Source organism: Ambystoma mexicanum, chromosome 3p (genome assembly GCF_040938575.1).
Source record: "Ambystoma mexicanum isolate Mex_15411 chromosome 3p, UKY_AmexF1_1, whole genome shotgun sequence".
NCBI classification, from domain to species: domain Eukaryota; kingdom Metazoa; phylum Chordata; class Amphibia; order Caudata; family Ambystomatidae; genus Ambystoma; species Ambystoma mexicanum.
This window is the reverse complement of record NC_090925.1, coordinates 369,692,328-369,708,264: the sequence shown is the minus strand read 5'-3', so window position 1 is coordinate 369,708,264 and position 15,937 is coordinate 369,692,328. Positions and strand designations below refer to the sequence as shown.

At 50.9% G+C, this 15,937-nt stretch overlaps 1 protein-coding gene across 2 annotated transcripts in view; it reads right to left on the bottom strand.

Annotated features, from left to right (window-relative positions):
- FAM217B (family with sequence similarity 217 member B) overlaps positions 1-15,937 on the bottom strand; it is a 300,548-nt gene that overhangs the window by 88,113 nt on the left and 196,498 nt on the right. For both annotated transcript variants that reach the window (XM_069651034.1, XM_069651035.1), the window contains one exon: positions 12,502-12,587. In XM_069651034.1, the coding sequence (XP_069507135.1) occupies positions 12,502-12,587 (86 nt within the window). The remainder of the gene's footprint in view (positions 1-12,501; positions 12,588-15,937) is intronic.

Here is a 15,937-nt window from a genome sequence, read left to right as displayed (position 1 = left end):
TCTGGACTCCAGACCGGTAAGACTCCTGGTCCAAACGGCTTCCCGGTAGAGCTATGGCGAAGGGTGGGCACTAACGTGATAGCCCCCCAGCTCCTGCAAATGTACCTCCATGCTCGTGAGAAGGGCATTCTCCCCCCAGATCTCCGAGAAGCAACAATCGTAGTGATCCCTAAGCCGGACAAGCCCCCAGACAGATGTAGCTCGTACAGGCCCATCTCACTCAACTCTGAAACTAAATACTGGCGAAGCTTCTAGCGGACCGTTTACAAGAGGTAATTCCCTCCCTGATCCACCCGGACCAGTGCGGTTTCATGCCACAGAGATCAACTCGCATGAACCTCCGCAGACTATTTGCGGCTTTGGAAAGAGCCGGCAGCATACAAGGACCACTGGCCCTGTTGGCAATTGACTTTGAAAAAGCCTTCAATTCGGTGAGGTGGGAGGCTGTCTGGGCCATCATGCGCCGCATGGGCTTTGGTGAAAACTTCATGACTTGGGTGAAGCTACTATACGAATCCCCGGTTGCCAGGACCAGGGTCAACGTTTGGCGATCAGAACTCTTCAGTCTGGGAAGGGGTACAAGCCAGGGCTGCCCACTAGCCGCCATGATCTTTGCTATTGCGATCGAAACCCAGGCGATCCTGTTACGAAACTACCCAACATGGGAGGGTTTCCGATGGTCCGATACCTGGGAAGACAGAATATCCCTCTACGCAGATGACCTACTCATCTACCTGAAGGACCCAAGTACCTCCTGCCCCAGACTCATGCAGCTGCTGGGCCAATATGAGGCATTCTGTGGACTACACCTGAACTGGTCCAAGTCCATCCTTTTTCCTATAGGGAACACTCCATCGTCGTGTCTGGCGACCGGCCCCTACCAAATTGAGAAGGAACGATTTAAATACCTGGGGATACACATTACAATGTACGTTACTGAATATACTACCCTGAACCTGTCCCCCTTGATGGCTGAATTTGCAGACAACACTCATCACTGGATCTCCTTGCCGCTGACACTGATGGGTAGGGTGGCATTGTTTAAAATGATCGCCCTCCCGAAATTTCTATACGTCCTGCAAAATGTGCCATTACATATCGAGCACCGGCAATTCCACAAAATCGAATGCACCCTGCGAAAGCTGCTCTGGAAAGGTGGCCACCCGAGAAGTGCCCTTGCGACCCTTCAGAGGTCTGTTTGGGAGGGGGGGATCGGGCTGCCCAGGATGCAATCATACTACTGGGCCAGTCAGATGGATGTAATAAACGACATGCTTCACGGTGACAGGAGTCTCCCACATATCAGGGGCTTCCATTACAACACTACAATCAAACCAATAGAGCACCTCTACAGAGACTTGGACCGCCCTCCGAAATCTGACATGGCATCCCACATAACGAGAATTTGGAAGGAAGCGCTTCGATTCTTGGGCTGGGGCTGGAAAACAACACTGGTCCAGCCATTGTGGAACAATTGCAACCGCCCCGAAGTACGGAAACTGCCGAAATGGCCCGAATGGACCCAGCGTGGAATCTCCACTGTTGGAGATGTGGTACAGGAAGACAACCTGGCAACATTTGAAATGATGCAAGAAAGGTTCTCCCTGCCGGACACGGAAAGGTTCCACCACATGCAGCTAAATCATGCCTGGACAGCCCAACGACGGACCATACAAGATCTGCCCGAAAGCTCCCCGCTTGAACAAAACATAGTTCTGGATCGGGTGGAGCGGAAGGTCACCTCCACCATGTACACTGTAATAACCTCCTTCGCAACTTCAGAGCTATCCAACCTGAAAACAAAATGGGAACGAGATGTAGGTCCCCTCCTTTCGGAAGACTGGACGGAGGCCCTGAGGTATCCGCGTGAAACCACCATCTCCTCGAGACTCCGACTCATCCAGCTGAAGATCCTGCACCGCACCTACTACCCGAGAGTAGCACTCTTCCGATGGGGCAGGGCCGTGGACACAAAGTGCCTACGCTACAAGCGAGAGGAAGGTACCTTTTTTCATATTCTGTGGGAGTGTAGCAGTATTCAGTTGCTCTGGCAGAAATGCTGTGATAAACTGTCTAACGTCCTGGGAAAGACGATACAGAGGTGCCCGAAACAATTGCTTCTGGGGGTCTCCGGGGACACGGACTTATCTCGATATGAGAAACTGCTGTGGTCAACCGCGCTCGCAGTCCTTAGGCGGAACATTGCACAACTGTGGGGTTCGGAGCGCATACCCAGCTATGACCAGTGGGTCACGGACGTGGACATATGTGCGGTAATGGAGCACCGGGTGTATAAAGCAAGAGGGTGCCCCCATAAAGCAGAGAAAATATGGAGAAGATGGGAGGAGGACAGCTGATGGCCGAGGCCGACCCTGCATCCACTGCGACTGTGTGAGACCCATTGAAAGGGAAGTACTAACTCTGTTAAGACCGCCCTTTGCCATGAAATCATCCTATGAAAAACCGATGGTCTGTCGGACCAAGGTCCCTGAAGCTGAGTTTGTAACGGTTAATGCTGTTTTCTTTTGATTACATTGCTCTCTCCCCACCACACCCCTGCCTTGACATTTTCCCCCCTTCTCTCCCCTTCTTCCCCCCCTTCCATCCCCCCTCCGCCCTCCCTCACCCACTATGCCCCCTCCCTGAAATGTTGAGAGATGTTTGTAATGATGTTTAACTTTGAAAATCAATAAAATCTTTGATCAAAAAAAAAAAAAGTGAGTGGGCGTAAGGAGTGGAGCAAGTGGGTGCAAGCAGTGAAAGGAGAGGAAAAGCTGTGGACAGTGTGTGTAAGCAAAAGAAGTGATGTACTGAGTAGGGCAGAGTGGGTGTGTTGAGTGGAGGTGGGGTGAGTGATATGATATGGCATTTATAACGCGCCTATACACAAATGTTTCAAGGCAGGACGAGGCAAGGGAGAGGGAACAGAGGGAAGACAGAGACAGCGATCTTCCTAGGCCAGGTGACGTTCAGATTGCGCAAGTGCAGGGGAAGGGGGAAGGGGAAAAGTGCAGGGATAAGGGTGAGGGGGCAGTGCAGTACATGGGATCGACAGTAAAAATAAATAGAATAAATAAAAGCAATAAGTAAAAAGTGCAGCCAGATGGTGGCAAGTGCAAGGGTAAGTGATGACATCAAGTGTCAATTGCTGGTAGGGGACTGTAGGAATACAGAAAAAAGTCCCCAAGTGCAGGGGTTGCAAGGGAGGTAGTGCAGTTGTGTAACTGGCGGGGGAGGGAACCTGGGCCCGAGATCAGAGGGTAGCCAAGTGACCAATGCAGATTCAGTTTCAGCCAGGATTTCAGCAGGGGAGAGGAGGAGAGAAAGCAGAAGCAAAGAGGAAGGTTTTGTGGTGTTTACGAACCCGAGATGGTTCTCCTAAAGTTTCAGGGAGGCAGGGAGGCTGTTCCAGAGGGAGGCCCCAGCTGAAGAAAGAGATCTACCACCAACTTGTTGCTCGGAGAAGCGGCTGACCCTGAGGGAATTGGTGGTGGATGAGCGAAGAACTTGAGAAGGAAGATATTTAGGAAGAGAGAGTTGAAGGTATTGTGGCCGCAGACCCCGGAAGGCCTTGTGGACAATGCAGAGGGTTTTGAAGTTATTCGTCGCAGCCACTGAGTGCCAGCGCAGAGATTTCCGTCCTGTAGAGATATGATCCCTGGGCGTGAGACCAAGCACAAGTCTCGCAGTCCTGTTCTGGATGAGTTGCAGAGGGCGGAGAGTAGAAGCAGGCAGATTTAGAAAGAGGCTGTTGCAGTAATCCAGCCTGGAGAGAACCAGAGCTTTGGAGACAGTGAGCTTCTGGGGGAAGGAGAGGAAAGGAAGAATACCTCGGTGGAGGTGCAGCTGGTAGTGTGACTTCTTAGAGACGTGTGAGGAGAGGAGGAGTGTGTGGAGTCAAAGATGACCCTGAGGTTTTTAGCCTTACAGGTGGGAGCAGGTAGAAGGCCAAGAGTGGCCGGCCAGAGAGTGACAGGAAAGGAGGGAGTAGGTGTGCCGATGAGGAAAATCTCGGTCTTACTGGCATTAAGGCAGAGATCATTGGCGGCACACCACTCCTGCATAGCAGACTTTTAGGGACAATTTTCATAAATGGCTGATTACCCTTACCTAATGAGTCCCTCAGCAGCTTTGCTGGATTTCTAGGGTTTATTTTTTTCACCTGGTAAGAGTGTGAGCCTTTTTCCCACTCTTACATGTGTTATGTTGTGTGTGTTTTCACTTTTTGTGTGATCTTGGGCACTGGAGCCTCACCTACTCCATGACCTCATATTTTTCATGTGTGTTAAACAGCACCTTGAGTGCAGTGACACAGGGTTGTCTTTAAGACATCCCCCTGACTCCATTTTCTGGGGCGGACTACTGTCCCCCAGGAAAGATGAAGTTGCCATTAACTTTATTTTAGTCACTTTAAACCTCAGACCCAGTACACCACATCTTACATGGAGTATTGGAAAGGGTTAATTCTTATCCCTTTTTTGTCTGTGTCTTTTGGAGCATTGTTTCGCTCCCTTTACATCAAGACTTGGCTGGTGGCAGTGGTAACTACCCTAACTTTTCTACTGCGGTTATCTTATTTAACCATGGTATTGTTTTAGGCTAATATAGGCTATTATATTAGCCTCGAACATAAACCCTTTTTGTGAAAGTCTTTCTCGCATTTTATTCTGCGCGTCAACGACTGAACCGCCCGGTGAAGCCCTGCTGCAGGTCAGAATCTTCAGAATCCGATGACAGAGAAGATTCTCCAGGAAACTTCTTCCCTTGAGCTGGTGGGACCAACCAGTTCGCCCAAACTGCATGTTAGGGAGAATTCTCTGTTAAGGCTAATTTCCCAAACCTAGTGAGTCCGACAGCAGCTTTGCTGGATTTTTGGGGTTTATTTTTTTCTCCCGCTAAGAGGGAGACTCTTTTTCTCCCACTCTTAGACATGATTTGAGGTGTTCCTTTGACTTTGTATGTGTTTTATGGGCTATGGGGTCCTTTACCCCATAGGGCTTCATGTGCTTTTGATATGTGGGTTACACAGCACCCTCCGTGCAGTAACCCAGGGGTGTCGTAGTGACCCCCAAACAGACTCCATACCCTGGGACTGACTACTGTCTCCCAGGGCACGTAAAGTCACCGTTGGCTTTACTAGTCTTAAATTGTGAACAGAATCAGTACAAACCATCATATTGTGGATGTACTGGTTGGGGAAATTCGATTGCCCCGGGGTCTGTTATTCGAGGGGGCACTGTCCAATCTCCCCCGACCGAGTTTTGGCTGGCGGCAGTGGATACTACTTTTTATATTCGACCGCGAATATATTCCTATGGGATTTTCCCATTGTTCGAGTCTACCACTTTTTAATATAGCCTTGAACATACCGCCGGTTTATTAAATTAATATAAATTCACCGGTTGGTATTTTTTGCCAAAACTCGGTTCCAAAATGGCGTTTGTGTTCGCTTCTGTGACTCCAACCCAAATCGAGCCCTTTGTTCCACTTTTTGGCAGGCTTCTCCACAGAAGCCTCCAAAAGTGGTGCCACTCTGTCTGGGTACCACAGAAGGTGTGGGAGGGGGTTTAGGCTCCCTGGACTGAGTTGCCTCAGCAACTCAAGTCGCACTCTTGTGTGATTGGGCCAGTGGTGAGCCGCCCGGCTCACCACTTAGCATGTTTGAGTGACAGCCAGGGGGTTTTCTGCATAAAAGTAGGGCTTTGGGGACTGGGACTTCAGACGTCGCCACAGGACCAAAGAATCAGAAGAGGGAGAAGCTGAGCCGACCTGCAACGACGACACCACCGGTGGAGCCCTGCTGAACCGTCTCACCACTTTTCCCGACAACAGAGGAGATCTTCATTCTGAAGAGTCTTCTTCCTTTGACTGGTGGGGATAACCAGTTTGCCTGTCTTTTCACCTTCCCGGATCATCTTGTGGCCGCCTTGCCTGTGCCAAGCACCCCGGCAACCGGGATACCACGTTTTTTCCACTACCGTGAATAAAAGGGTAGTACCTTTTAACCGGAGAACTCCGCGGCTGGTTTCTTCCCTGGCAGTGCAACGACCTTCAGCTTTCCTCCACGTCGAGATCATCTCTGCCTCTGGACGGCGCTGCGACTTGCACCCGCTGCCAGGAACAACTGCCCCTGCTGGAGGATCCTCTCCACTTTAAAGGTACTGTGTCTGCCTGGCCTCCCTCGCAACGGTCTCTGACTCTTAAAGCCTCAATTTACCACTTGGGTTGGCCCTAGGCTGGCTAACTGAACTTTTCTAAGCTGAACTAATTATTTGCTGAACCCCCTGCAAGACTTTTCAAGACTGTTAACTGTGTGATCTTGGGCGCAGTGGTGCTCTGTACTCTTTCCAAGAGGGAGCCAGGCCTCTGAACATTATTCTCACTAGGAGACTTTGACTTTCCTGCCTTGCTGGGTGATTCTAAAGTATTGTGTGGTGTGCTTTTCCTAATTTCTGCCTTTTCCCTCCCTTTTTCTTAAACTTATTAGAGTGCCATCTTTAGTTAAGCGCTCACCTCTGTCTGGAAATAAGTGGTGTTAATTAAGACTTGTCTAATAAGGAATAAGGGATGTATATATAGTAATAGTGACTGTGTTTTTGAACTTGCTTATAATAATAGTGATGGAGTGTTTCTAAGTGTGTCTTTAAATAAATAATTATATACTTTGTTACCAAAGCTCTGGTCAGTGTTTGCTTGTGCTACTGTATTTTGGGTACCTATCTTGTATACTCTATATATTGTCTAACTCTTCTTGAGAGAAGTCTGGCTGCTCAGCCACAGCTACCAGGTAAATCTGGGTGGTACAGACTGCTAACAATTGGGTTTACTGCCAACACCTGTAGTCTTAAGCCTTTTGCAGTGGTCCCTAAGGGAACCCTAGGGTTCCCTTAGGGACCACTGCAACACTGCAAGCACTGCCTAACACTGCAAGCCAGGACCCCTCCTCTGGTCGAATTCGCTGTGCAGAGCTAAAGTGGGCCGGATTGCCAGGAAGGTCGGACCCTGCTTGGGTTTTAAGGAGTGCACCTTTTATTTGTTGCTTTGCTCTGCTGCTGGTATCTTCCCTGGGTAGTGCAGGACCCTCCGGTCTTCCTACTTCTTGTCAGACTGACAGTCGCTTCAGGAACCGTGAGCCTGCAGGAACTACCAGGAACGTCCGCCTCAGCTACAGCTTCTTCTCCGTTTTAAGGTACTGTGCAAATCCGGTTGTTCATTTCGTTCAGCCGCGGTGAAAGTGCTCGAAATCTTTCTCCAATCAGAGGGCTTGTTCTTCTCTTCTCTTTGAACTAACTTTTCTGCCAACCAACCTCGTCTGGAATCAGTGACACAAACCTTACCGCAAACTACCCTGAACTGTGTGATCTTGAGCAAAAGACTTTTGACCCATTGACTTTGACCCTAAGCCTTTTCTACCTGATTCTATCACTGTAGTTCCTCGTGTTCAATTGCCCTGAGTACGTACCTGTTGGTGTGATTTAATTTCTATTAACTTTGTCTTTCCCTCCCTTTTAAATTGCTGGAGTGCCATTTTGCTCCCACTTCATTTTGTGAGCTTAACTTGTCTGGAATTTAAGGGGAGTGGTGTGGTGCATTAAGAGTGTGATTTTTAGACTGCTTATAATAGTGTAATGTTATCCAACTGAAGAGTGAAATAAATGTATATTCTTTTACTTGACAACCTTGAGTCAGTGTTTGCCTGAATCATAGTAATTGATGCCCGTTGTGTAACTATCTGATACTGCTCACTTACTCTTGAGATAAGTCTGGCTGCCCAGCCATTGCTATCACTTTAACTGTGTAGTACAGGCTTTTACCAAAGGTGAATTTGTACTGTCACTTGTAGTCTTAATTGTGTGTGGTGTTCCCAAAGGGTACTGCATATAATTCTGCCCAACACAGACAGACAGTCAGAGATGAGATAAGGAGAAGAACAGGCAGAAGGGAGCCTGAAAATGAATTGTGTGTCATCCGCATAGCACTGAAAGATGGGCCAGAGAGCGGCAATGCGGTGGGCAAGAAGTGCCAGGTATTGGTTGAACAGCCAGGGAGAGATGTTATAACCCTGGGCAGCACCACAAGTAGAGATAGAGATAGAAGAGAGGAAGGACCCAAGTTGGACCTGGGAGGGTCGATCGGAGAGGAAATAAGTCAGCCAAACCAGGGCCTGACAGGTGATACCCAGCTTATCACAGAGACCGTTGAGCAGGATGGCATGTTTGACCGTGTCAAAAGCAGAAGAGAGATCAATTAAGATGAGGACATGGGATGTTGGAATCGAGGTTGGAGAGCAGGTCTTCAAGGATGTTCAGGAGAGCAGTTTCCGTGCTTCTGGCAGCTCTGAAGCCAGACTGATGGTCATGGAGACAACCAACAGATTCAGTGTGACGATTAAGCTGGGAGATGGCCAACTTTTCCAGGAGTTTGCCCAGGAAAGGAGTGATGGAGAATGGGCAACAGTTAGCCAGGCAAGACAGTTCGGCAGAGGGTTTCTTAAGAAGAGGATGCACAAGGGAGTGCTTCAGGGGGTAAGGGAAGACCCTAGAGGCGAAGGAGTGGTTGCAGAAGTCAGCCAGAGCAGGGGTCAAGGTGTCAATGTGGTCCTTGATGGTTTTGGAGGAACAGGGGTGAACCTGTTTTGACGAGGCTTTCATAGATCAGACTTGTCTAGAAATCTTGTCTGGGGAGAACAAGGGAAAGGCATAGAAGGAGGGAGGAGAGTTGGCCAAAGAAGTGCCAGAGGAAGAGCAGTGAGTAGAGGGGGCAGGAGGAGAGGGAGAGAGGGAGGGCTGAATGTCTTGTGTTTTAGAGATGAAATTTGAAGCCAGGGTCGTGCAGAAGGCATGCGAGGGGACAGGAGAGGTAAAGACTGCAGCAGGATTGGCCAGCTCCTTGCAGATTTTAAAGAGTTTGGCCCGAGTTGTTAGATGCCGTAGAGACACAGACTTGGATGTGGGCTCTCTTCTTGGTGCGGAAAGAGAGCCGGTATTGCCTTTGGCACAGGCGGCAGGTCAGTTTGTCAGAGGATGTACCGGAAGCACGCCATTTCCTCTCAGCCACCTTGCACTTGCGTTTAAGGGTGGCGAGGTCTGAGTCGTACCAGGAGTTGCACTTGGATTTGGGCTTCAAGCGGATCCTCATGACAGGGTCAAGAACATTGAGAGTATCAGATATAGCAGAGTGGAGCATGGAGAGGGCTGTGTCTGGGTGTGAGTCAGCCAAAGGAGGGGTTGGGGGCGAGAAAGTGGCGGCAAAAGCCTCAACTGACACACGCTTCATGGGTCTGATAACCGAGAAGGTAGGTGGCAGTGCTGGAGTTGGCTGGGCCTGAGGGGTAGAGAGAGAGCTGGGAGGAAAGGAGAAAGTGATCACTCTAGGAGAGGGGAGTGGTGAGAGGGATAGAAAGGGGAGGTTTGTAGGGATCAGAACATCAAGAGTGTGCCCTGCAGAGTGAGTCGGGCCAAAGGCGAGGATAGAGAGTGAGAGAGAGTCGCAGCAGTTGCAAAAGAGTCCAGCGGAAGGACAGGAAGCATCCAGGTGGATGTTAAAGTCTCCAAGAAGGAGTGGTTGAGACCATGAGGGAGGAGGAGAGGCCCGCCCACTCAGAGAGGAGGAGATCTGACCAGGTGGCTGATGGTATCCACAGTAAGGGAATGGCTAGGAGAGCCAGAGAGAGCCTGCAGATGAGGCATTCGATAGAGAGTACTAGGCCTGTGTAGGAATGACAGAGGAAGGAATCCACTCAGGGAAGATTAGGCCTACACCCCCTCCAAAACAATTGGACCTGGCCGTGAAGAGGATCTTGTAGCTGTCAGGGAGGAGAGTGTCAAGGCTTGTGACAGAGTTGACCGTGAACCATGTTCGCGGTGAGACCAATGACATTGAGGTCAAGTTCTTTAAGGAGGCGGCAGATGTCAGAGGGGTGTTTGACAGCTGAGCGAGAGTTGAGAGTGGCAATATGGAGAAGGTTGCCATCCTTCAAATCAGAGGTACGGCGTGCAGAGGTGTAGAACAAGCCAGAGGGTGGGCAGAAGAGAAAGGAGGAGAGGGCAAGGCAGCCAAGGAGGAGACAGCAGGGGGAGGCAAGGAAGCCGTGGAGGGAAGAGAGGGGACAGTAAGAGAAGAAAGGAAATTGATGAGGCGTGGGAAGCGCCTATCAAAGAGGAGAAGTTTGGCCTGAGGGCCTTGGACTAAGACGGTACCATTCAGGTAAACATTAATGATTTAATGATGACCTTAGAGGAGTTTAAGGAGGCCAAGAGGGCCACCATTAATGGGAGAAAAAGAGAAAGGAGAAAGCACAGAGACCATATGAAGAGTCCATAGGACTGGCGAGGGAACGACAAAGAGGATGTCGGTGAGGGAGCACTTGTATAGATATCAGCGATAGGGAGGCCTGGGTTGGAGACCAGGATGTCCTTTTTAAACTCTTTCCTACCAGTTTTAGTGAGGAGAGCAGGCGAGTCGATAGAGAAGCAGTTAGAAATGATAGGAGAGACAGAGAGCACCATAGAGTAGGTAGGGAGAGGAGAGAAGAGGAAAGGGGGAGGGAGGGAGGGGAGGAAGGGGTGGGGTAGGGGAAGGCAGAACACTAGGGAAGCACGAGACGAGGAGAGATGAGACAATAGTAGACAACTGAACAAAAAGACAGTAGTAGAACAGTTTGCTAGGTGAACGCTTTGCTAAGAAGACAAAACCAAAGACAGCAGTACTTTCACAATGTAGTTTAACAAAGGAGACAGCACACCTAGGTCTAAGAGTTCTGTATAGTGGGAGAAAGGCCTAGGTTTCACAATGCAATTTAAAATACTGCAGACGGCTCAAATTATTCTAGTGTAGGTATGGTTGCTATGTGGCAGGGTTTCAGGATAGAGTGATGGCTCTACTCACCTGGGCCACTTCTACCTTACTAGTCGTTGATGGTTGACTGCTGGCCACTGGCTTCCCCAGCTGACACCTGCAGACACGATATGGAGCCACCTCTGTCGGAGCCACCCTTTGCCTTGGGGCCCTTAGCCGCAGGGGCTGCTGGTCAGAGGGCTGTCCTGGGGGGTCAGTTTAGACCAGCAAATGAACCAATCACAATGGAGGGGCAGTCCGGGAGGAGGGAGGCAAGGAGGAAGTATGAGCGAGGAGGTGCACTGGGGAAACGGGGACACGCTAGGGACTGGGGGCACCAGAAAAGCCTCATATTCATTAATCAAGTCCTCAGGGGGTGGGGGGGAGCAGCAACAAGCCACACTCACCTGCTCATGCCGGAATCGAAACGGCGAGTACAGTGCAGTGGCGACAAGGCCAGGCAGTGGAAGAGTAGAAATGGGCAACCACGATGGAGGGGCAGTCCGGGAGGCGCAGGAGGGAGGCCAATTGGAAGTGGGAGGCACACTGGGGAAACGGGAACACGCTAGGGCCTGGGGGCACCAGAAAAGCCTCATATTCACTAATCAAATCCTCGGGGGGAGCAGCAACACGTCACACTCACCTGCCCATGCCGGAATAGAAATGGCGAGCACAGGGAAGTGTCAGCAAGGCCAGGCAGTGTAAGAGTAGAAATGGGCAATCACGATGGAGGGGCAGTCCGGGAGGCAGAAGGCAAGGAGGAAGTGGGAGCGGGGAGGTGCACTGCAGAAACGGGGACACGGTAAGGCCTGGGGGCACCAGAAAAGCCTCAAATTCACTAATCAAGCCCTCGGGGGGAGCAGCAACACGCCACACTCACCTGCTCACGCCGGAATAGTACATGGTGGACAGAAGGTGCATGAGCATGGAAGCAAATGAGTGTGAGTGTTGGTGTGAGTGGATGCATCAGTAGTTGAGTAAATGTTGTAGTGAGTGAGGTTGAAGGCAGGTGGGGTGAGTAGTGAAGTGGGCTAGGTGAGTGATATTGTGAATAGGGGTGAGTAGGTGGGCAATGGAAAAAGAGGAGACTAACAGAAACAGACTAACACGATTGGGATAACTTTACATAGTGTTGACGATACTTCAGAGCAACAATATTCAGTGGCCTGGATACAGTCTAGTAGCAGGGCAAACACATTTTGTCAAGCGTGCTGCAGAGGGTGCTGTTCTTTCAGTTTTGCCTTGGCCGGACGTAAGCAGGTAGACAGAGCTAAACGTCTTATGGATGTCCACTCTTCAGAAACAGAGAGCTGCTGCTTCAGGGGGAAATAAAGGAGAACATCTCTTTCCTGCTTTTGCAGATTGGTGCTACGAAAAAGAAAATCAAGTTGTAGAGTAAAACATGACGAAGAGAGAGCGTTGGTGGACATGTGACAAACGTTTGTCTATGGTTTTGGAAGCAATCTTTTTTTTCAGTTGATGGTAAAAGAAATCGCCTGAATGAGGTCATGGTCAGGCTTGTTTGGAAGGGATATCTTGTATTAATTATCAAAAAAGCAATTTAGTAATTGGTGATAAAGATCCTATTTTTTCACATTCTCTTTCTTTCGTCATCAACTTCTCTGCCCTAAACTGAAAACCACAAAAGTATTCTTAATAAAATACCTGCTTTGTTGATTTGCTGGACATATCCTTTCACTCTCCTTGTCAAAGTGACCTGGATGAAAATGGCTCTCTTGATTCTGCAACACCTGATGGAATACAAAGAGAGTAACATTAACATTATAAAACAAAGGGAAAAGTAGCATATTATAAGTATTAGGGTCCACACCATAACTGTTGAAACCTTATGGTATGATGAGAATTATTTTGTATTCAGGTGGGTGGAAATTCAGACATGAATGGGATGAGGCACAAATTTAACCTAATCATGTAGACCCCTGCTCCCCAAGTTCGGTGTGTATTAGCCTGGGGGGTTGCAGGGGTGTCCCCCGCTTCTGCGATATTGGAGGCGGTGGACACGAAAACATTTTTTTAAAAACAGAAAATAAAAGAAAAAGGGACCATGCAGTGTCGGATCTGACCCGCGATAGAGGGATGGATCTGACGCGGCAGGGTTGAAGCGGATCAGGCGGCGAGCGAGCAGGTAAGTAGGGAAGGGGATTTGGGGCTGGGGTGGTGGTGTTTGATCATATGAAAAGTGACCCCAATGCCGGTTGTTTTTTTTTTTCGTCAGTTTGCCGCGGTTACTTTTCATACGATCAAGCACCACCAATCCTTGCTGAAATGCTGGCCCGGTGCGCGAGGAGGGCTGCAGTGTGGCTGGCGAGCATGTCTCCTGAGAGCTGGAGCGAGGCAGATGGGACCCTGCTGGCAGAGTCTGTGCAATTGCTTGTTCCCTTGGGCTGTGTGCCAGGCCCAAAGGTGTCTGAGAGGCAGGTGGTGAGACCCTGACCTCAACCCAAAGCATCATGGAGAGACAAGTTTGTCACAGCTACACTACCCGGTGAGTTTTGCATGACAGAAACAGAAACTCAGGAGCGTGCGGGTGGTTGTAGCTGGAAAGGGAGGAAAAAAGCAAGACTGATAAAATGCATGAAGCGGAAAGCAAGAGGGACAGTTCTTAGAAGCAGAAAGTAGGAAGAGAGAAAGCAAATGAATGAAAGTAACAGAAGAGAAAAGGGGCGCGCGAGCAGCGCAAAAATTAAAGACAGAAAGCAAACAGATTTGAAAGAAAGGGCAAGCGGCCTGAGTGCAAAGTTAAAGCAGACAGAAGCAAAGTAAAGAGGAAATGCAAGGGCAAGAAAGTAATGAGAGGGCAAGCGGCCCAAAACGAAATTAAGGAAAAGGTGCGAGTAGGCTGTGATGCTGGAAATACTTTGGATGGACAGGGCCTCCATGTCTTTGTCCTGTACTCCCTTATCATGTGTGTACTGTGTTTACTGCACAGGAGTCCAGTTGGGACCCCTGATAGTGCAGCTCTTCCTTTTTTTGGTTGTGGTGAATAGAGATCTTTGGGATACCCTTATGGCACCCATGGGTGGGGGTACAACCCTGTACCCCCGGTGTATATTTTTGGGCACCTGTGTGTTTCCCACAGAGCAGGGCATGGGCTGGTGGCAGCTTCATGCTGACATGACAGGAGCTCTGAGTATCCTCCATTTTGGGATACCCAAGCCCTGCCATAGGAATCAGTGGATTCCTGATAGAAGGCAAGATGGCTGCTGGGGCCTCTTGGTTTATATTGTCTGTTACCTTGTTTTCCCAAGGTCTTGGAAAGCCCTGACTGTTGCGCTCAGAGAAGATGGCCGCCTGATTGAGAGCTCCGTTCTGTGTGGCGCCTTCCTGCTTTAATCCTGCTTCGGTGCCCTTTCAAATCCTGGGCCAGCTACCCGATCCAACTGCTGGAGGACCAGGGCGTGTGCTGCCCGAACGCCGCTTCCCAAATCAGCCCTATTGCGGAGATCTAGCAAGTCGAAATCGGGCCGGGAGCTGGCGCTGCTGCGCCCTGCTCCTTCACTCCAGAGTTGTGTGCCTTTGACTCTGAGGATCCGGGGCCTGATGTGGGAGAGGGGCGCTGTGCGGCACGGCACTGTCCTCTCCCCCACTCCTTATGGGACTGCAGAGGCCCGTGCGGAGACATCGGCCCCCTGACTGGGACCCGGGGACCACTTTCGAACACAGAGCGGCCTGCTCCGCCGCCCCGCCTGGGCGGCGTGCTGTCTCCCAGTACCCCTGGAGGGTGTGGACTGGGGTTCTTCATCCGGGGGCCTGCTCGGGAGACGTTCCCGCTCCTTGGCAACTGTGGTGAGTCCCTTCGGGTCCCCGGTCACTCTGCCCACCCGCTCTGTAGTGTCACCAGCTCCGGCTCACACCGCCTCCCTCTCTGAGGTCACGGCCGGCATCTGGGCCCTCTCTTGCCAGCACCTACTGCGACTGGCACTGCACTCTGCTGTCCCTCTACTCTACCAGACACACTGGGCCCCCACCCTTAACGCAACCCGGTGGGCGCTGCTGGGGGGGGAAACAGACTCCTCGGGCGCTGGGTCCCCTCATCCCGTGCGCCTCTTAAGTGCTGGCATATTTTACCCATTGCTGGCCCCTGGACGGGGCTCCCCCCAGGCATGGATCCTACTATCCTCCACTGAAACACCTGCGTGAGGACTTCGCTGCGGTGCTACGCCTACCGTTTCCTGCGCCCATATACACCTGCTGGGGCCAAGGGCCCCCAGGCCCTAACAAACTGAGGTTGGAGGTGCTCTACGTTGGTCCCCTCCACCACGGCGCGCGCCAACTGGATCCCCCGCTCTACCTGAATATCCTGGGCCTCGAGGGCCCCCGCATTGTCTGCTGTGTCACTGCCTGGCCCCGGGTGCCCTGCTTGCCCCTCAGCGGCCCACGTCTACTGTGCTGGGTGCCTTAGCCATCTTCCCCTCCGACACAAGGAGTGGACTCCCCAATTCATTCAACTACATCAGTGCCCATAGTCACTGCTTCCTTCACCTCAGTCACAGTACACTGATCCCCAGCTCTTGGCCCTCACCCAGGATCATCAAGGCGGTCTGCACTGGTGGATTCACTCACTGACTACTTTGTGCCCTCACACTGCTGCTGGCCCTGGTGGTCCCCCCGGTCCCGCGATCTGGCAATCAACGGTGACCAGAGACCCCACAACCTACTACAGCCCTGTATTCCACTTCAACACTGAGGTCCTCTGGGCGCCCACAACGCCTCAAATAGCCCGTCTGACCATCCTCTGTGGCCTATCCCTCCACCCCCCCGACCTGCCCTGGCACCCTACCGGCCTCCTGGGCCTTTGGGCCCACCCTCCGTCTGGAATCATGACCAAGGGAGCTGGAAAGAAACAATGCTCGATCAACATGTTTACAAAAACCCCGGCGGGGCCGGTGGGGGAGGCATCCGAGCAAGAACCATCCAACTCATCGACCTCGGACCCGGCAGACTCTCAAAAAATGATGGAATACATCTGTGAGGGGTTCACCACGCTTCATAGCAAGCTTGACGAGATGAACGGCACTATATCCTCCAAGGCTCAAATAGAGAGGACCGATGGCCGGGTTGCTGAAATCGAGACATGAGT